This window comes from Linepithema humile, chromosome 4, assembly GCF_040581485.1.
Source record: "Linepithema humile isolate Giens D197 chromosome 4, Lhum_UNIL_v1.0, whole genome shotgun sequence".
In the NCBI taxonomy this organism is placed as follows: Eukaryota; Metazoa; Arthropoda; class Insecta; order Hymenoptera; family Formicidae; genus Linepithema; species Linepithema humile.
Window position 1 is genome coordinate 9,007,646 of NC_090131.1, and position 21,581 is coordinate 9,029,226.

The 21,581-nt window shown below is 33.6% G+C and overlaps 2 protein-coding genes across 11 annotated transcripts in view; both read left to right on the forward strand.

The window, feature by feature from the left end:
• The window catches only part of Alk (Anaplastic lymphoma kinase), a 233,657-nt gene that overhangs the window by 157,306 nt on the left and 54,770 nt on the right, over positions 1–21,581 (forward strand). For all 9 annotated transcript variants that reach the window (XR_010889918.1, XR_010889915.1, XR_010889917.1 and 6 more), the window contains one exon: positions 7,304–7,529. Coding sequence is in view for 5 of the 9 variants with exons in the window: in XM_067353965.1 (XP_067210066.1) it covers positions 7,304–7,529 (226 nt within the window). In the remaining 4 variants the exon portion in view is untranslated. The remainder of the gene's footprint in view (positions 1–7,303; positions 7,530–21,581) is intronic.
• On the forward strand, positions 16,994–21,469 carry LOC136999597 (uncharacterized). Of its 2 annotated transcripts, XM_067353968.1 has the most exons (5): positions 16,995–17,957; positions 18,024–18,131; positions 18,215–18,812; positions 18,885–19,001; positions 19,238–21,469. In XM_067353968.1, exons 1-5 carry the CDS (start codon positions 17,805–17,807, stop codon positions 19,564–19,566), a joined length of 1,305 nt encoding a protein of 434 aa, XP_067210069.1. In that variant the 5' UTR covers positions 16,995–17,804; the 3' UTR covers positions 19,567–21,469. The 2 variants fall into 2 exon arrangements, with proteins under 2 accessions (XP_067210068.1, XP_067210069.1); XM_067353967.1 differs by having other exon boundaries at positions 16,994–17,957; positions 18,215–19,001.

Sequence of the window (21,581 nt, forward strand, 5' to 3'; positions counted from 1 at the left end):
GATAAATGGTTTCGATGCAAAGACGCGTCGTTTTATCGTCGCGGTATTCATGTATTGCCAGAGAGATGGCAAAAATGTGTAGCTAGCGAGGGACGATACTTTGAATAAACCGTTTTTTGTATTTCTCTTGAAATTTTCCATTTTGCATTGATAAAAAAAAACCCGGAAACTTAATTGCGCACCTAGTACACATCCACCAAGTTTCATCAAGATCGATTATTTACACCTAAAAATGTACTCTTGTGAGATCATTAGTGGTGTGAGGTTTACATATAATTAAAAAATTTCTTTTGTTGCAATGCATTAAAAGATAATTAAATTAATGTAGTAGTGTTGTGTGTCATTTTGCAGGAGATAAGATAAAATTTAGAATTTTGTAGAGGGAAAGGGAGAGGAAAAAAGTAAACGAATGAGAAGAAAGAGGGAAATATAAGGAATAAATTGACTTATTCGTTAGTTGGAAAGTTGAAATAATGTAAGGGGTGGATCTGTGTAAGTTGATCTCAGGAGGTGTAAGTTGATCTCAACTAAATGTCGCGGAATTTGTGAGTCGCAACATTGAAGATGACATAAAAAAAAAAGTTCGTTCGCGACTAAGTTCTGATTAGACAAAAGAAGCCGTTAGCAACTAAGTTCGAAACTTACTTCTAAGAATCCTTGAAAACTTACACAAACTGCGACGAAAGAGACTTCTTGATGCTACAGAAGACGAAATTTGAAACAACCTTTTGATAACGGAATCCTTGGGCACGGGTTTTTATACCTCTTTTTTGGAGCGGATCCGTCAGGAAAATTCTAGAATTTTGTGGCGAGAGTCAAATAGAAATTAGTTTTATAAAAAAATTTCAATGCGGGGAAGGATGGCATTACTTTCAACAAATAGGATTAGGGATTAAATTATGATGTTATTTACAGGGTTGTTATTTTTTCAACATTTATGTTTGAAACAAATGTTTAAAATATGTTTTAAACATCACACCAAATTAAACATGCTTTTGTTTTAAACGTATTTAAAACAAATGTTAAAAACATGATTTAAAAAAAAAATTTTTAAGAATATATTTATAAATTTTTGAAAAATTTGATTAAACTATTAAATAATTTTAATTTGCGTACATAATATAATAAAAACTTTTTCATATACAGGATGTCCGGTAATTGCTGAATCACCTCTCGGGTGCAGATAGAGCGGGTTAAACCGAGTAGAAAAGTCCTCTACCATTTTGCAATTTTCACAATAATTAATAAGGACGTTAATAAAAAATTAATTAAAAAATATCGGCCAATTCGTGCGTGTTTAAGAGCGCAATGAGAAGAGACCCGTGGCGATACAGCCCATTGTTATTTGATTACTAAATGCGCGATAAAGCGTTGGGAGGAGCGCTTTACAAATAAAAACGGCAACATAAGAGCGATGCGTAACGCTAGATTCTTGCGTCCTAGCGACCACGTAATAGTGGGCTGTCTTTTCTCGCCGCGCTTAGACTCGCACAAATTGACCGATCTTTAATTAATTTCTCATTAATTATTGCGAAAATCGCAAAACGGTACAGGACTTTTCTACTTGGTTTAATTCGCTCTACCTGTACACGAGAGGTGATTCACCTTGTGCGGGACACCCTGTATATGTTAAATGTATACAAATAATAATTGGTTATTGTTCTTCCTTAATTGAATTAAAAATCGGTTTAATATATATAGCCAATAGAGCAAGAGCTGGATCGATTTGCTCAAAAATTCCTTTTATTTATAAATTTCTACAGACGTTTTGGCCAAGGTACGTGGCCATCTTCAGTGTAATACAAATTATAAAATTTAGTACATGATTAGAAAAGCGTTGGTACCATTTTTTGACTAAGGAAACGCATCCTCTGATAAACGTGTAGTACAATGTGGTTAGTAAAGTTATTTACGTGTGAAGCCACGGACCGTCTAACTTAACGGTTCGTCACTACTATGTAAAAGAAATTAAAACTGTGACATGTGTCCACGGCTGTGAGTGGGACTCGACTGACTTAAATGTATACATCATATAAACTAAATAAAGTAATATTATATAATATAAACTATATAACCTAATGGAAATAATAATATAAACTAAAATAAACTTTAAAATAATATGTATGTTTAATAATTAAAATAGTAATCTCTTCTGTCATAGTTAAAATAGTAATCTTTGCAGTCATAGTATACAGACTATAACTGGAGAGAAAAATATGACCTCGTTGAATTTGGGAAAAAAAACTCTTATTGTCACACGAGAAATGTAATCTGTAGCCGCAATATGTATTAAATCAAAATCGAGAGATAATATATTATAACATATTATAATATATAATAATATGTCATAAAAAAAAATAGAAATAAACTTCAAAATAAACTTTACTTTAAAATAAATATTATTTTATAAATATTGCATTTGTGTTTATGCAACTTCATACGTGCTACTAAAGAACACTTTTTTTTTTTACTATGTTTACATTTGACTCTTACTGGTTTGTTGTTCTCTTGTAATTTAGTAAAGTGTTGCCAAATTGCATCTTGTCGTCTACCAATCATGTTTTTTTATGCACATACGAAATCTTGTTTTACTACGTATTAAATAAAATACAAAGAGGATACAAAATCGTATCTGAAGAATCTTGATACACACTTGAACGCATCAATATGTTACGACATAATCTAACAATGAGACTAGCAAAATTAGAGCGAGAATATTACCGTGTGTGCTGCTATTCTGTAAAAAAAACTAAAAATCTAAAACAAAAGAGCGTGCTTCGTGTAGCTTAGGCACAAGCGCAAGCGCTAAAACTACGTTGGTGATCGCAACACTCGTGGAATCATTTCAATACATCCTTGTTTTTCAGCCTTAATATGTAAATAAATGTATGCTTAAAATTATGTATGTTTTCTTTTGTTTTAAACACGATTCTTTTTAACGCTGTTTAAAACATATCTAGAACATTAAAAACATGTTTTAAACAAAAAAATCAGAATGTTTAGTTTAAAAAAAAAACATAATTTTGACCAACCCTGATTATTTATGATAGGAATTCTATTAAGAACCTTAACAAATGAGAAGTAGCGTCGCTTTGGGTCTATACGTAGTGGAGAGTAGGCTTCAGAATTACATAATTTGGTTGGTGTTAATTAGCTCGGTGGGATGCATTTCATTGTCAGTATCTTAAGATCTAGGTGATTTCTTGGGGATCTAAGATGGATTAATGGGTGGTCCATAGAAGTTGACTTAATTCTAGACTATTTGATTGGAGAGTTAAAATTCAGTGAGATACAGGTTGACAGTCTCTTAGGTCGCGGATCTAATATTTTAGGCAATTTATGATGGTCGCGTGCCCTGGAGACGCATGGAAAGTATATCTAATGCATTTCGGTTTCTCAGACCTACTGAATATGTGTGCGGTGTCAAATTTTATGCCTTCTTGGCGCTTTCAACTCCGATTATTGCCCAGCACATTTTATCTATTTGACAGGATTTCCTTTTGTTGAAATCCATGAGTGTAAACTAACTGCCTGCAAGTAACAACTTATCTCTTACAAGGAGAGTGTCTCAGTTAGGAAACACAGATCATAACCAAACTTTAATAGTGTGCAGGAGGAGAGGGAAGGAAGGGGAAGGAGGGGGCCTCCTGAGTATATACGTAAAATATTAGGTTTCGATAGCCAGCATTCAATAATAATTAATAAAAAAGGATTGTAATTTTCTTTATAAACCAGTGCGATAAAGTTAAAATTTCTAAGCGGTGCGTAGCGGCGTGGTAAGGCATCTGCTTACCAAGCCGTTGACTCGAGTTCGAATCCCGATGTTGGTGGTATTTTTTTTTTTTATTATTATTTGTAATAATCAAATAGAAAATAGAAAATAATATTATTTATAACACATATAATGGAAAGGCTCCATATGTTAACAAACGAGAAATATAATGGAATGGCATTAAGAGCCGTCGCAGGATGTTAGTGCTAAATTTTTAATTTTTCTTAAAGAAATTAGTAAATTAGTTTACATGAGACAGTTAGATTGTACACTGATCTCACAAGGGGAGGACGCGGACTTCGGGTCACCGATTTCAAAGAAATTTTTATATGGTATAGTACTCTATCAGAAGAGTACTTGAGTAAAAGGATAGGGCGCAACGCTTAGCCGTTTTCGAGAAAAATCGATTTGAAGTTTATGGCGTCCCTTATATTCCGGTCCTGTTGGATCGGTTGTCGAGATGGCGGCGTAGCTCGGGCACTTAGGCCCTAGGCTATCACGCTGTCGAATTGGGTTTGATCCCTGCTTATTATACGGGTGACCAATGGGAATGTGTTGAAAGTAAACGGTTATATATCCCCTCCTCGATTTTGGTAACTGTTTTACCGACTAGGGTCCGCTACCTAAGACCCGTCAATTTCATTTGAACCGTCGTATAAACCGATTTGTGAGTTATAGGATGGACGCGCTAAGCATCGAAGAAAAAGTGTTTCTCATCGAGTGCTTCTATAGTAGAGGCAAAAACTATAGTCAAGCGTATCGTGGATTCCGTAGTAAATATGGATCTAAAAAAGTTTCAAGCGAAACAATACTCAGAAGGTATGTTTTTGATACTTTTTACCCACGCTCCCTCTCCCTGGAATCGCGTCATCATTCCAATGTTGGTTAGGTGAAATTTTATTTTTATTTGTCAATATTTGTTGGCAGGATTATTGATAATTTTGGTATGTATGGCACTTTGAACGATCGTAGACATGATTTACCTGGTCCATCTCGTACCGTTACAACGGACGAAACAATTGATGACGTTAGAAATTATTTTGACAAAAATCCAAACACCTCGATTGGGAAAGCTGCTCAGGTTTTGGATTTAAAGCGAGAAACTCTCCGAAAAATAATGAGAGACGTCATTAAACTGCATCCCTACAAAATCACTACACATCAATTGCTGACGGAGAAAGCGATGGAAAAACAAGTTGAGTTTTGTAAGGTGATAACCAATATGTTTGAAAGTGAGGAACTCGATGAAAAACAAATAATATTTACGGATGAAGCTCACTTTTGGTTAAACGGATATGTCAACAAACAAAATTATCGGTTTTGGGGACAGGAAAATCCAAACGTGTTTATTGCCGTTTCTTTTCATCCTCAAAAGGTTTCCGCGTGGGCTGCAATTTCTGTAAAAGGGGTCTACCTGCAATTTTTTGAAGGAACTGTGACTAGTCAAAGTTATAAAGAATTATCGGAGACTAAATTCTTTCCCCATGCAAAGAAACGCGGATTAGTAAAGAACTTCCATTTTATGCAGGATGGCGCGACCCCACATCGTACACGCGAAGTCTTTGAATCGATACATGAAGTGTATGGCAACAGAGTAATTGGATTAGGATACCCGAAATTTGCTCATGGAGGTCTGGAATGGCCTCCTTATTCACCTGATTTGAACCCGTGTGATTTTTTTCTTTGGGGTTACCTCAAAGACAAATGTTACGCCGTACAACCTTAAAACACCGCAGAGCTGATAAATAATATTAAAAAATGCACTCGCAGCATTCCTACATCTATGTTAGATAATGTATTTCAAAGTTTTTGCAAACGATTGCAGTTCTGTGCTAATTCTAATGGACAACACTTTGAAAACATATACCATTAATTCATATGCGCAAGCAAAATTTTTCTTTTTTTTAATATTGTGTATTTCAATTGTTAAATTATTATATTTCTCTTTCATATATATGGTAATAAAATTGACAAGTTTTCTCTACAAAATGGCGTTTAATTCATTTTATTCGGCCTATTTGTTACGAAGTAATAACTATTTACTTTCAACACATTCCCATTGGTCACCCTACTTTTATTTTTATTTATTTTATTTATTCTAGCGAATATTTATTTATTATATTATTATAATTAAATAAAATTATTTTAATTAATTTTGTTTTTTTTTAATTTGCACTTTTACTACTATCATATAAAAAAATAAAGTAAAAAAAACGTCTACAATTTAAATAATATTATAATTATTATTTAATACCAGAAATATTTTATTAATCATAATTTAATTTGATGTGTAGGAATATACGTTACAGAAGGGAAGTAGTCTGAAGGGGAGCTAAAAACTGTTAGCAGTTACCTGGTGTGAGAACATTAGGTATACAAATATTATGGTTGGAGCAATAAGTAACTCAACGAAGTTGAGTGAAAAATTACATACCAAATTAAATTATGATTAATAAAATATTTCTGGTATTAAATAATAATTATAATATTATTTAAATCGTAGATGTTTTTTTTACTTTATTTTTTATATGATAGAAGTAGTGAAAGTGCAAATTAAAAAAAAAACAAAATTGTTAATTAATATAAATTTATTTCATTATAATAATATAATGAATAAATATTCGCTAGAATAAATAAAATAAATAAAAATAAAAGTATAATAGGCAGGGATCGAACCCAGGTTGACAGCGTGATAGCTCAGAGCTTAATGACGGCTCTTAATGCCATTCCATTATATTTCTCGAATATTATTTATTTTATTTATTTAAGTGCGAAAATTAATACATTTTAAAATAATCAATATTAATTAATTTTTTGTGGAATTATTGACCTTTTAAATATGTATTAAGTTTTTAATGCCTTTTTCGCACTCAAATGAAATAAATAATATTATTTTCTATTCGATTATTTTCTATTTTATTATTATAAATAATAAAAAAAAACACCACCAGCATCGGGATTCGAACTCGGGTCAACAGCTTGGTAAGCACATGCCTTATCACGCCGCTATGCACTATTTAGAAACTTTAGTTTTATCGCACTGGTTTATAACAAACATTACAATCTTTTTTTGTTAATTATTATTGAATGGCTGGCCATCTACATCTAATATTTTACATATGTACTCAGGAGGCCTCTCCCTACACCTATATATTTAAAGTTTGGTTATGATCTGCGTTTCCCAACTGAGACACTCTCCTGTCAGTTTACGATTTGGAGTTGCTGAAGATGCCAGCTAGAGCGGAATAAAATTTCAATTTTTATGACTTTGACGGCGACAAGTGGACGTTGGTTGATTAAAATGGCTTAAAATATCGACGCCACCTACTACTTTTACTTGAGATTCCGTGAGAAAAGTCGTATTCGCAAAGTCCCAAAAGCAACTCCGGTATTAAAATAATCTTTTAGAATTCTGGTTTGCGCCGCGTTTACTAGGTCTGGTATTTAGTATTTTAGCTCATCTAAAAAGAAAAAAATCGTGGAATCTGATCAAGACGTAAGAAAAATATGACATGTATAATCTACGTTTAGGTCTTTCGGTGTGCTCCTATGGGAAATTTTTTCCTTTGGATATATACCCTATTATGGATCTTCGCATCGTGAGGTCATGTCGATGATAATGGACGGTGGTCGTCTCGAGAAACCTGTGGGGTGTCCAGATCCTGTTTATGGGATTATGATGCGATGCTGGCAGACAGTACCTGAGGACAGACCAAATTTTTCCACCATTGTTGAAAGAATTGGATATTGTTTACAGGTAAGAATGTAGCTAGAATGTTCAAATATACTATTTTTGCTAATTGATAAAATTAAATTGATAGAATTTTTATTCTAATGCACAAACTAACAATTGAGGGATAAACTTCCGAAAAGCTATCATCTCCGATTTGGTTGATTTTTAACTTAAATACTTATTTTATCTAGTAAATAATATTCCCAAATGGATTTTTGGCGCAAATGCCCCCTCCGCTCCACAACCTCTCTCAAAGGTAAAACTTTTTTTGTTAATTATTTCAGAAAGTGTTTATTGTATGGAAAAAGTTGTCAAACAAAAATTGAAGCTCATAAATAAGGTTCTATACATATTTTACCTAACTCCAATATCTTAGCCGTTATTATCAAAAATCTGGAGGTAGTGTGTTCCGTTCCTCTACGGGGGGCTCCACCATCAAAAAACTATATACATAGAGTTTGAATTGAACCTCGCTTTGCGTAGAAAATGTATGCGTGGAGGCAGTGTGTTCCGCCCTCCTGCGAGGGGCTCCATCATAAGAGAACTATACACAGGGTCTGGATTGAATCTCGCTTTGCATAGAAAGACGTAAACCCATGTGTAACCTTGCTTCGCGTTGTAAAGTGTACGCGTAGATGCAGTGGGTGCCGCCCCTCCTACGGGGGCTTCTACAAGTTTTTTGATAATAACGACTAAAATATTGGAGTTAGGTAAAATATGTATAGGACCTTATTTGTAGAGCTTTTCATTGAGCTTCATTTTTTGTTTGACAACTTTTTCCGTACAATGAATACTTTCTGAAATAATTAACAAAAACAGTTTTACCTTTGAGGGGGGCTGGAGAGCGGAGGGGGCATTTGCGCCAAAAATCTATTTGGGAATATTATTTACTAGATAAAATAAGTATTTAGGCTAATTATCAGCCAAATCGGAGGTGATAGCTTTTCGAAAGTCCACCCATATACGAGGGCTGTTTGAAAAGTTCCGGGCCTAAATAAGAAAACAATATTTTTTTGGGCTAATTTGGATTTATTTTTCAATATAGTCTCATTTCAATAAAGTCTCCATTTAACTCAATACACTTTGCCCAACGATGTTCTAGAGCTATTATGCCACTTTGCAAACACTCTGTTGAAATGTCTTTTCGTCGTTATTTTTGAAGTGAATTTAGCAAACGCGGCACCTATCTTGCACACAACTTCTTCATACCCAAATGTTCGTGCCATATGTTGTGTACACGTTCAATTAAGATACCCATCTTCTCTACTATATCGCAAATCTTTACTCTACGGTCTTCTGATACGATTTTGTTGATTTTTTAAACAATTTCTGGGATAGTCACCTCATTTGGACGACCACTGCGGGGCTCATCACTGGTACTCGTTCGACTCATTTTTAATTCAGCAACCTAGCGTTTAATCATTATATTCGAAGGAGAAGATTTCCCCAATGTTGAATCCAATTTCAATTTCATTTCTTATTTCGGTTGGAGTTAAGTTAAAAAAAAAAAAAAAAATATTTTATCACTACACGAATTTCCAATTTTTCCATTGTTTTAAATTTGCTTGAAACGTTTGGCGGACAATTATACAAATACTAAATGACGTATTGATTTAAAACTTTAAATTATAATCAATAAAAGATAACAGCGTGAAATATCATTAAAATATTAAACTTATTTGCGCCATTTCTATGTGAGGCCCGGAACTTTTCAAACAGCCCTCGTATACCGGATGTTTCAGACCACCCGTACACCTTATTTAAAAACGAGGGGAGTGGTTATTTTAAAAAATGTTTCAGACTAAAGTTGTTGGTGATCAAGTAATGTATTACATGGGTATATGCGATTGACCTTGAATGGCGTCGTGAAAGTCATGTCAAGGTCAACTTGAATTGTTTAAATGGAAACCCTTACTTTTTATTTCATATTCTTGTAGCTGACGTCAAGGCGTTGTCGAAACACTTTACAAATCCTTTTTAGTTGCGATCTTCCTGAGTTATGAGACTTCAAAATTTAAGTACCGCCGGCGTTACCCAAGATGTACCGCGTGGAGGTTGCGTGGTCAGATTTACACCTCTTTGGGGTGCTTGATTAAAGTGAGTCCCCTTGCCTCTCACGTTATGTGAGAGGGGAGGGGGGGTAATCTTGGGCATCTTGGGTAATGCTAATGCTGGCGGTACTGTAGTGATATACTTGATTTAAAATTTTCTTTTTAGAATTAGCGCTTTTATCATGCGGCGGCAGCTGCTTTCATCATGCGGTGAAATATCATACGATGGCCTTGTGCCTACTAACCGAATGAAAGTCTAGATATGTAATTAGTATTAAGTTTAATTGTAAAGATACGATTATAATTCCTCGAAGAAAGATGCGATTGTCGAGCGAGTTATCTCATATTATAAAAGATATTATGTTAGCTATCGGCGGATAACGATTATGATAAAATTTAGCGGCATCTTTGATGCGAGTGTATATAAATCGAGATCCCGACGAAGTCGAGCAGTCGAGAAAAATCCTGACACTACGAAAGATTAAAGTTGTATATTCTATAAAGTTTGAGTCTTTAGTCTATTTATTCTCGCACTCACCACAGTTACATAGCACTACCGTATTTAGTGCTACAGTAGAGTAGCACTATCGTATTTAGGCTACTGCTACAGTTTTATTAAAAGCGGGATTGATTTAGTTCAGTCCTTACAGAAGAGAAGCGCTACCGTATTTAGGCTTCTACAGTACTTAAACTTTGAAATCTCATAACTCAGGAAGATCTCAACTAAAAAGGGTTTGTAACCAGTGTTTCAAAAACGTCTTGATGTCAGCTACAAGAATATGAAATAACAAATAAGGGTTATTATTTAAAAAATTTAAATCGACCTTGACATGACCTTCACGACGCCATTCAAGGTCAATCGCATATGCCCATGTAATGCATTACTTAATCGCCAACAACTTTTGTCTGAAACATTTTTTAAAATAACCATTTCTCTCCTTTTTAAATGAGATGTACGGGTGGTCTGAAACACCCGTATATACAGGGTGTATAAAAAATACCGGAACCCCAGAATATCTCGAAAAATATAAGTTTTATAAAAAAATGTTTCAGATAAAAGTTGTAAAATTTAAAAAGATCTATTTACTGATTTTATCAGTTTGACCTTAGATGGAAACACTTCAAAGATTTGAAGGTCATCTTCATTTTTTAAATAGAACTACCTTAATTTTTTTATATAAATCGATTCCTCGTAATATTCGGCGTAAAAAGTTATTAGGGTAAGATGGCCAAAAATCGAATAGTTAACGAGATATTTTATACTTTAATTTGACATAATTTTATATAAACTATGAAATATCTTGTTGAATATTCATTTTTCAATTATCTTACCTCAATACTTTTATGCACAAAATAATGAGAGGAATTAATTGGTATAAAAAAACACATAGTTGTCTCTAAAAAAAATATAATATGATATATTTATTTTTATATTTCAGCTACATATTATATATATATATATACAGGGTGTCTCATTATAAAACATCCACGCAAATTACTCCGAAGATAAGGGTGATAGCAAAAAATGACCTTAACAAACGTTGTAGGATTAAAAGGGGGCCAACTGAGGGTGACCTTGACTTTGACCTCGCAGTTGATTTTCAAGGTCATTTAAAGGTCAGAGTAATTTTTTAAAATGGAAACCCCTATTTTTGATTCCAAAATCTAATAGCTGGTGTCAAGAGCTTTTCAAAACACTATAATGAAGTTATTTTTCATTAAGTACTTTTCAAGTTATGAGGCTTGTAAATTACAGTATTTTGACATAAAATACAAAATATCTTGTAAAACATTCAATTTTTGGGAATCTTACCTTAATACTTTATGCATAAAATAATGAGACGAATCAATTGGTATAAAGAAAACACATAGTTGATTTCAAGAATAAATATGTAATTTGCAACATGCAACTGCATACTTTTTTTTTAAACCAATGTGTTTTTTTTATACCAATTGATTCGTCTCATTATTTTATGCATAAAAGTATTAAGGTAAGATTCCCAAAAATTAAATGTTTTACAAGATATTTTGTATTTTATGTCAAAATACTGTAATTTACAAGCCTCATAACTTGAAAAGTACTTAATGAAAAATAACTTCATTAAAGTGTTTTGAAAAGCTCTTGACACCAGCTATTAGATTTTGGAATCAAAAATAGAGGTTTCCATTTAAAAAAATTACTCTGACCTTCAAATAACCTTGAAAATCAACTGTAAGGTCAAAGTCAAGGTCACCCTCAGTTGGTCCCCTTTTAATCCTACAACGTTTGTTAAGGTCATTTTTTGCTATCACCCTTATCTTCGGAGTAATTTGCGTGGATGTTTTATAATGGGACACCCTGTATATATATAGTTGTAACGGTGCGTATTTTTACGCCTCACGGGCGGTGCGTAATGATGCGGAATTTTCGATGCGGAATTACGACGGTGCGTAGTTAGCGAAGCGGATTCTTACGACGCGGAATAACTCGTCGGTTTGCCAGAGTTCGTTCGTGTGGTTTATCGGGAGACTCCAAATTAACAAAAATGACTTAAAGAAAATAAATATTTATTTTATGAGAGCACTTGGATCAATAATATAAAAGAAAAATAGTAACAACGAGTACATGAGTATTTTGGTTTCGGTCTAATATCTCAACGGTTATAAATATCGGCAGTAAATAATATAATTCCTTATCGGTTAGACGAGTTAATGTTTCGACGGTACATGTGTATAATTCTAATTGTGAACGGAAAATAAACGGTGTAAATCTAAACAAACTAAATTATTTAATCGGTCGGTTTCGTACGGTACGGAGCAAAGTAATAAAAAATAAGTGATACCGCGTATATCCGAGCCTTGCTGAGTCGACGACGGTTGCCGGTACGCTGTGTCCTAAGACAGTGAGAGACTTCTCTCGTGCAAGGGGTATCGGAAGTCGAACGCCGGGAACACCCGGCCGAGGTAGAGAACGTCCTGCCCCTAGAACGACTATCGGGATGGGAGCGAGTACGACCGGAGCTTCAGAGTGCGCCCTGAGGCTTGTCCGAGTCGTACTCGGGGAATGGGTCTCGATCTGTTCCGCGAGCCGGCTTTTATACCGGTCGCGTTACCCCCACTTGGGGTGCTACCTTACCCGGCAGCTACCCTTTCTCGAGCTTTTACCCTCGAGTTGGGGGATCGGAATGCGGCCCTAAATGGGGGTGCTCACGTGGAGCCCGCGTGACGCTTAGTAACAGCGCGTGCTGTTACATAGTATATATGTATGTGTATTGCGACGTTATTTGCTACTATCCCTAAATTTTGCCTCGACCCAAAAGGCAAAACGGGCTGTATGTTCGACCGGTCGCAGGGAAAATATAGGATGCTCGGATGCTAGAGTAGAATACCATCGCCGATTACTGAAGGACGCGAGAGATATGAATTGGGCGCCAAATGCAGAAGCGTCGATTCCACTTTGCACAAAATCTTTCCTAACATGAATCAAATTCTCTGAACGCGATAATTCCCCAAAATTCGGTTGCGACAGACTCAACAACCTAATGGTGATAGAGAAACAAAGCGGACTGGCTACGCGAAATATGGACGACGAATCATTGGGCAACACAAACACAACACAAAAGAGAAAAGGCGAAAGACAAGCGTTTTTATTGAAAGAAAGTTAACAAATTTATAGAAAAATATAAGCTGTCTCATTTTAAATGATACAGTCGATTATCTTGAAAATAAAGCATTTTCGAAAAAAATGTTTCATATGAAAGTTGTAGGGTTTTAAGGGGCACATTATATAGTAATGTTAGTGTAACCTTAGATAGCGTTGTTAAAGTCGCATAAAAATCACTTTGAAATTTTTAAATAAAAACCTCTATTTTTTTTATTTTATATTCTTGTAGTTGACTTCGAGAGCTTTTCAAAACATTATAATGAAGTCCTTTTTCATTAAGTATTTTCCGAATTATGAGACTTCAAAGGCATAGTATCGTCGGCATTAGCATTACTCAAGGTGTACCACGAGGAAATTGCCCAGTCGAATTTACACCTCTTGTGTGTGTGTGCGTGTGCGTATGCATGCGTGTGTCAATAGAGATAAGAACCCCATGGTTCATCATTCCCGTAGTATTTAATGACTCCAAATCCTCTTTACACTTAAGTCAATCATGTCTTTAGCAGTTGACAAGATGTTCAAACAAACCTCCATTCTCTTGCAAGCACAGCCTCAACTTGTTGTCTCAAAATGTTTTTCTGTTAAAATTAAAATATGTTAAGGAATGCTACGGTAAACAGTTATTCGATTTTTCATGTTTTCAGCAGATGTCGGCAGGGTTCTGTAAACAATATTTTTTATGTAACCCTATAAAAAAGTCAGGTGAAGTCAAATCGGGAGAACGAGGAGGCTATCGAATGTATCCATACCTTCCTATCCATCTTTCGTAAAAGATTTCATCGAGATTCCGTCACAATACGATGGGAATGGGGTGGCGCACCGTCCTGCTGCCATCACATTCTTTGTCGAGTAGCAATATTGACCTCATCCAAAAGTTCAGACAACTTATCCTGCAAGAAATGAAGGTGAGTTTCCCCATTTACGCGACTATTAAAAAAATATAGACGAATCAAGTATCCATTTACAATACTCACTAAACATTACTCCAACGGTGCTGATTGTTTACTTGTTGAGTTCAATAAGGATTATATGGAGGCCAATAATGATAGTTATACCTGTTGAGTTGTCCATTGTAATGGACTAAGGCTTTGTCACTGACAAGACAACATATTGAAAGAAAGTTGGATTTTCTTTTATCATTCGTAATGCCCAACAACAAAATCGTCTTCTTACCCTCATATCATTTTCACTTAGATCTTGGGTTAAAATGATATGATAAGGGTGGAATTTATGTTTCTTCACACGGTGCTATGATCAATTCCTAGATTATGGTGTATTTCTCGAAATATGAGAATTCAAGTTTATCATTGCTAGTACTGCTAATACGCGAGGATTATCAGCGTCGAATTCAACATTTATTCGCCTACGGATTTCTTCTGCGGATTCTTCTACGCTCTCGTAATAAGATTCTTTTTATCTGCATTGCATTTGGGTCGTCTAAGAAAATATCTATTACGATACAATCTCTCTGCTCTACGATAATTACGTCCAACTTCATCAAGCACAGGAATAATGTCAACGATTTCATGTGAATCGTAATCGACCATTTTGGAGACAGCTTTGAAAAAGCCCACTGTTAGTGTTAGTGCACCATGAAAAATCGTTTGAAAAAAACTGAACTTGAAAACGTTTAAAATGCGTTGCGAATTTGTTTACGCGAAAACACACTAAACTCCCTCTATGGGTAAGAATTCAACGCTCTTCTGAGCATAAGTGGAGCTCAGCCTCTCGAACTTTCAAGCTTCATAATTCGGAAAATACTTAATGAAGAAAAACTTTATTATAGTGTTTTGAAAAGCTCTTGAGGTCAACTACAAGAATATGCAATAAAAAATAGGGGTTTTCTTTAAAAATTTCAAAGTAATTTTTACGTGACCTTAACAACGCTATCTAAGGTCATACTAACATTGCTATGTAATGTGCCCCTTAAAACCTTTTTATATAAAACTTTCATATGAAACATTTTTATGTAAAAACAAAAAGAATTAATTTTGCAATAGAAAAATTACAATAAAATAATTTGCAATAAAAAAAAATAGCTGTTCAAAATACAAAAGAAAAAGAAAAGTATATTGATGCCAGATATATTTGCTTTAACAATCTTTTACAATCTTACATAAAACGAACGTTTCGGTCAAGATTTGACCATTTTAAGTGTGTTCCGTTAAATTAAAAATTGTCCAAAATACTAATAACGATTGAAGTCAAATCTAAAATTATAAAGGAAAAACCAATACAACAATTATTATTATCTTAAATGCCCATAATGAATCGGAAATTAATGAAGTATAGTGAGAGACTGTGAGACTGTGAGTCCATTACATGAGATGTTAGTATGATGAGATGTTAACAATTTGGCAGACTATTGTGAGAAATATTTTTAGAAAAATGTAATAATGAGGAAAGGAAAAAGAAGAAAGACACTAAGTGAAAGAGAGGGGAGAAAAGGAATAAGAAATAAGTAAAGAACTGAAAGAAATGAGAATTATAATGATAGTGACAAGTTAAGGATTGACATATAGAAATGTCAGAGAAGAATCGGTGTTATTTCGTTAAGACCGTGGTTCTGTCTTTTGATATGTATCATCTCTAACATCAATCTTTTGAACGTTTTAAGAACGTTCTTTATCTAAAATTTTAATTCTGTTCTAAACTCATGGTTTATTTCTAACTGGTGAGATGAAATCACAGAGGGGGAGATACTTTTTTTAATGTCAGTTTGGTGTTTATGTACTCTAGTTTTAAACTGCCTCTTTGTCCTGTAACCAACCTGTAACATAAGTTGCACCGCAATCATGATAAGAAATTGGGTACACTACACCGCAATGTGACAGTCAATCTCTCCAGTTCATCTTCGTGTGTTTTTATATATTTCAGGTGATCGATTTAGTGTGCTTCTAGATAATAAAAAAGATAAGGTGTTTATTGAAAGTTTTTAATTCATATGAGTCGGTAGATTTATTTAATATTTAATAAAAACACTTATCGAGTAACGTAAAAGTTAATATATTGTTGCACCCGTGGAGGTCACTCGCGGAAACGCGCACGCATGAATAAAAACACAAAACTATTTAATTAACACAAGCAATACTACAGCAATTGAACACAAGCTCTTTTAGATTAGCACACGTCCTCTCGGCGCTGAGGACCAAGTGTAACTCAGCTGTCATTTTCTGTTGACACCACGCTAAGCAACTGCTGTCACTTTTTGTTTATATGACGCTAAGGGTGCGTTCGGGGAGACGCTATTAGCGCTATTTAGCGCTATCGACTGTTCACGGAGCTAGCTGGTAGTGCTACCAAACGCAATTATGACGTCATTAATGGTAGTGTGATACGTCATAACTGCGCGCTATCAACGCTATTTCTTCCGAGGTAGTGTGTTGGTAGCGTTAGCGTTTGCGAGCTCCGTGAACAGCAATAGCATAGCGTGGTAGCGCGCTTCTGCTAATAAAAATGGAACAAGATCGTAAAAAAGCAATATTAACAGCAGTAGCACTTATAATGCAAGAATTAATAGATTCATCGTCTGAGAGTGATGATGGTGAAGAATGAAAAATTATAGAATAGAGTATAAATGTAAGAAAACATGTACCATGTCTCAACATTAAAAATTAAAATATCGGCATTTCTCACATTTTCCGTTGAATTATCAGATGAATGTTTGTAACAAAATTAGGTGTTATTATTTCCAACTAGTTTAATATTGGACAAAAGATTTATAATTGGACTGGATCTTTTGTCCAGCATTTAACATGTTGAAAATAATAACACCTAATTTTATTACAAACATTCATCTAATAATTCAACGGAAAATGTGAGAAATGCCGATATTTTAATTTTTAATGTTGATACATGGTACATGTTTTCTTACATTCATACTCTATTCTATTATTTTTAAATCTTTACCATCATCACTGTTAGACGATGAATCTATTAATTCTTGTATTATAAGTGCTACTGCTGTTAATACTGCTTTTTTACGATCTTGTTCCATTTTTATTAGCAGACGCACGCTACCACGCTATGCTATTGCTGTTCACGGAGCTCGCATTCATTAGCGCTATCTTGGCTCCGTGAACGGAGCTAGTAGCGTTAGCGTTGATAGCGCGGTAGCGAGCTGCCCGAACGCACCCTAAGCAATCGCTGTTACTTCTTATTGATACGACGCTAGGCAACGACTTTTGATCTTTTCCACAGCATACGTAGGGTGCGTTCCACTTAACGTCCACAGCGCTCGCAAAACCCGTTAACTCGTTCTACTTAGAGTCCCTATATACAATAGAGTCTGGCCACTCGATTAGTTTTGGAAAAACATGGCGACAGTATACATGTGAACGCTGCTTGTGTTAAGACGTTTATAAGTGCTGTTTATAAAATAAATATAAGTTTCATTGCTTTGCTACAAATAATAAAGTAAGTAAAATTATTCTGTATGTGGTTTCTAAATTATAATAAAAATTATGGTCAAAAAATTGTAATGTCATAAAAAAGTGTTATTCGCAATAAAAATTTTAATTTTAACCTTATATTGTTCGTAACAGTATCTGAAAAAAAACAATTTTATAAAATAGTACAATAAAGCATGAATTTTCAGATTTCAAAATGCCGTCTTGTTGTGTTCCACAATGCAAAAATTATTATGAAAAAGGTTTTTCGCTTTATTTGCTTCCCGCAGATCCCACCAGAAAAGCATTGTGGATTGCCAATATTGGGAGACACGATTTGAATTCCTCGAAAAAATGGTTTATATGCGAGGTAAAAGATCAAGTTTTTCTTTTTGTTATAAAATAAAAAAATAATTTTTGTTTTTTTTATATATAGGTACATTTTTCTGAAAATATGTGGGAGAAGCCTCGCATTGATGGAAAAAGAAAACTAAAACAGAATGCAGTCCCAACAATTTTTAATAATAATATACTGACTTGTGATGTAAATTTATTTTTTGATTGCTCATATCATTTTAAAATTTAATTTTTAATTGTAGAAATCAATAATGAAATTTATACTTGCAGGCTGATATAAGAAATATTAAAAATCACAAGTCAATTTTACAGACAGTTCCAGATAATGAATTGTTTAATGTGTGTGATAGAATCAGCTCAGAGACTCATGTTCCTATGAAAACATCAAATTTATCTGAAAGGAGTTTCACAGAAACAGAAAAACAATCATCTGCAACAGAAAATGTATCAGAGTCACCCACAATATGTAATGAAAATGATCATGATAATTTGAAACAAAAACTACAACATGCTGAATTGAGAGCACAAGAAGCTACATTAAAACTACAACAAGCAAACGTAATTATTAATAGAATTGAAAAATCGAGAAGAATATTAAAAAAACATGTGAGAAGATTGATAGAAGAAAAGAAAAGAATCGCACAAGATAATTTAAAGTCACAATTACAATTAAATCTGAAACGAATATTCAATGATGATCAAATTCAAATTCTTCTTGGTCGAAATTCACGTGACTTTAAATGGTCGAACAATACAATTCTTAAGGCATTACAATTGAGGTTTTCATGCGGCAGCAATGGATACAACGAATTATTAGCTCAACATATGCCTTTGCCATCAGAGCGCACTTTACAAAGAAAAAAAGAAGGTATTAACTTTGAAGCAGGAATATTAGAGGATGTTTATGATATTTTAAAGAAACAAGTATCTTTGTTTAAAGATGATCGAGAAAAAGATGCTGTGATTGCTATTGATGAAATGAGTATAGTATCTGGAGAGCAGTTTGATCCTTCCACTCTTTCATATATTGGCAATGCTAATATTCTTGACAGTTCTGGTATAGTCCTTTCCTAAATCAATTGTATATCATGTAACATAAGTAAAAATTATAAAAGTGAGTAAATGCTCAATCTATGATTCTATTGGTCAAATGTAGTAAATTTGTTCACTTTTTTTGTCATTTTTACTACATTGCATGATACACAATTGATGTCCTAATTCTCTTTTCTTTTACAAAAATTTCAAAATTTCAAACTGCTTGTATTTATAAAAAAATTATGCTTCCCTTTACAGAACAAGTACAAAAAGCAACGCACGCTTTAGTTATTATGCTTGCTGGTATTTTTTCACGGTGGAAACAAGTTGTTGCGTATTATTATACGCTCAATGGATTTAACGGTGCTATTTTAAAAGTTAAACTGGAAGCGATAATTAGAAAAGCAGAATCCATTGGTTTTTATGTACATAGTATAACTTCCGACATGGGATCGGTAAATCAAGCCATGTGGAAAGCATTTGGAAACATTTCAGGTAGAAAATTTTCTTTAATTCATAATTCCATATGTCATCCCGTAGACGATAAACGAAAATTATTTTTTTTGCTGATGCGCCACATCTTTTAAAAAACTTAAGATCTTGCCTAGAAAATAACAAAATAATAGAATTACCACTGACATTTGTACATACACACAAATTATCTTCTTCTACCGTAAAATGCAACCATTTGACTGAATTAGTTGAACTACAGGAGAATTTATCTTTCAAATTAGCTCCTAAACTTCGACAAACTGATATTATTTCCGGTAAATATAACAAAATAAAAGTTAGTTTAGCAAAAAATGTCATAAGCATGGATGTCCATACAGCACAGAACATTGCAATTACATTGCAGCAATGTTACAATCTTGCAAGTTGCTATGTAATATTGTTGAGACATTATTGCAACCTGTAATTGTAATATTTCATGAGAATGTGACAGCAACATTCCAATAACATTGCAATAGCAATATTCGGTAATCGCTAGTTCGTTCATTTACCGCTATGCGACGCGCATTGCAAAATCTATCTCGTATTTAAGTTTTAGTCATGATGATTATATGAAACTTGCAAAGAGTGGCTAGTAAGATTAAAAACATAGTAATTATTTTTATTAGTTTAATTTTTCTGATACGACCTCAACACAGGGAATTCAGATATTGAACTGATTGTTCAAAAATTGGACAGATAAATGTCTGAATAAATAAAAATATATGCAACATTATTCTAAGATTGCAATAATAATGCATTATTGCAAATTCATTACATTGCAATATTACTGTAATATTTCGTTACAATCTTTCTAAAAGCGGACATTTTAACGTTGCTGCAATCCCACAGCAATGATGCAACAACATTTTGCAGTGAATTTGCAATATTGCAACATTGCGATGAAAGATTGATGCAATCTTTGTGTGCTGTATGGGTGTCAACAAAGCACTCACATTTCTAGCTGAAGAAAAATGCAAAGTAGAATATAACACGACAGCATCATTTATAGAAGTTGTTTCCAAATGGTTTACACTTATAACGTCACGATCTCAAAAAGTAGCATTGGGTAAAACGTTAGGCAATAAAAAAAGTGAAGAAACATATAATCAAAGCATTGAATTTCTTAAGTCAGTTATAGAACTTTTCAAAGATATTTCAATAGGTCAAAAACACAAATTCAAACCCGTCCAATGTGGTGTCATGATTACTACAAAATCTATTATCGAGTTAACAAAATATTTGATAAATGAAAGAGGCTATGTATATGTTTTAACAAGTCGATTCACGCAGGATTGTGTAAAAAATTTATTTTCAGCAATAAGAGCAAAATATCAAATACCCAATGCTTTACAATTCAAACAAGACTTGAAAGAGCTTTGTATATCTCACTATATTAAACCGTCAAAATATTCTAATTATGACCAAGACGATAGACAATTTCTGGGTGATTTTTTGAATAAACCGAGGAAAAAAGATGTTGAACAGTTTCCAAATATTCTTATTGACATTTCTTCAAGACAAATATATTTTAATAACATAGAATTAAATGTATTATATAATATAGCTGGTTATATACTTCACAGTATTGGTAAAAAAAAGGTGCAATATGCGCAATTTGTTTAAATTCTGCAGGCTCAACTGAATATAATACAAGTATTAAATATGCAAAATTTGTGCACTTAAAATGTTATCGAAATAATACTTTATTTTTTGTAACTACAGATGTTTTTAAATATTTTATCACCATGGAATTTATTATTCGGCAATATTTGCCTCATTTAAATAATATTAAATTTAATATAATTAGTGTTCTTATGGAAAAAATGAAAAATGTTTCTTGTGCAAGTCTTAAAAATTGTCATCAATTAAGTTTAAAAATTATGAAACGACTTATTGCATATAGAATAAAAATTTCATGTACAAAAGGCCGACTAGTAAAACCAATATATAATAGTAAAACTATGGCTATGCAGTCTATAATTAGGTAATGTTACAAAAGACCTAGAATACTACGGGTGCGTTCCACTTAACGCCCGCAACGACCGCGACCACGACCGCAAAATTACGCGTTCCACTAGCTCGCAAATGTCGCGAGCGAAAGTTTTAGTAG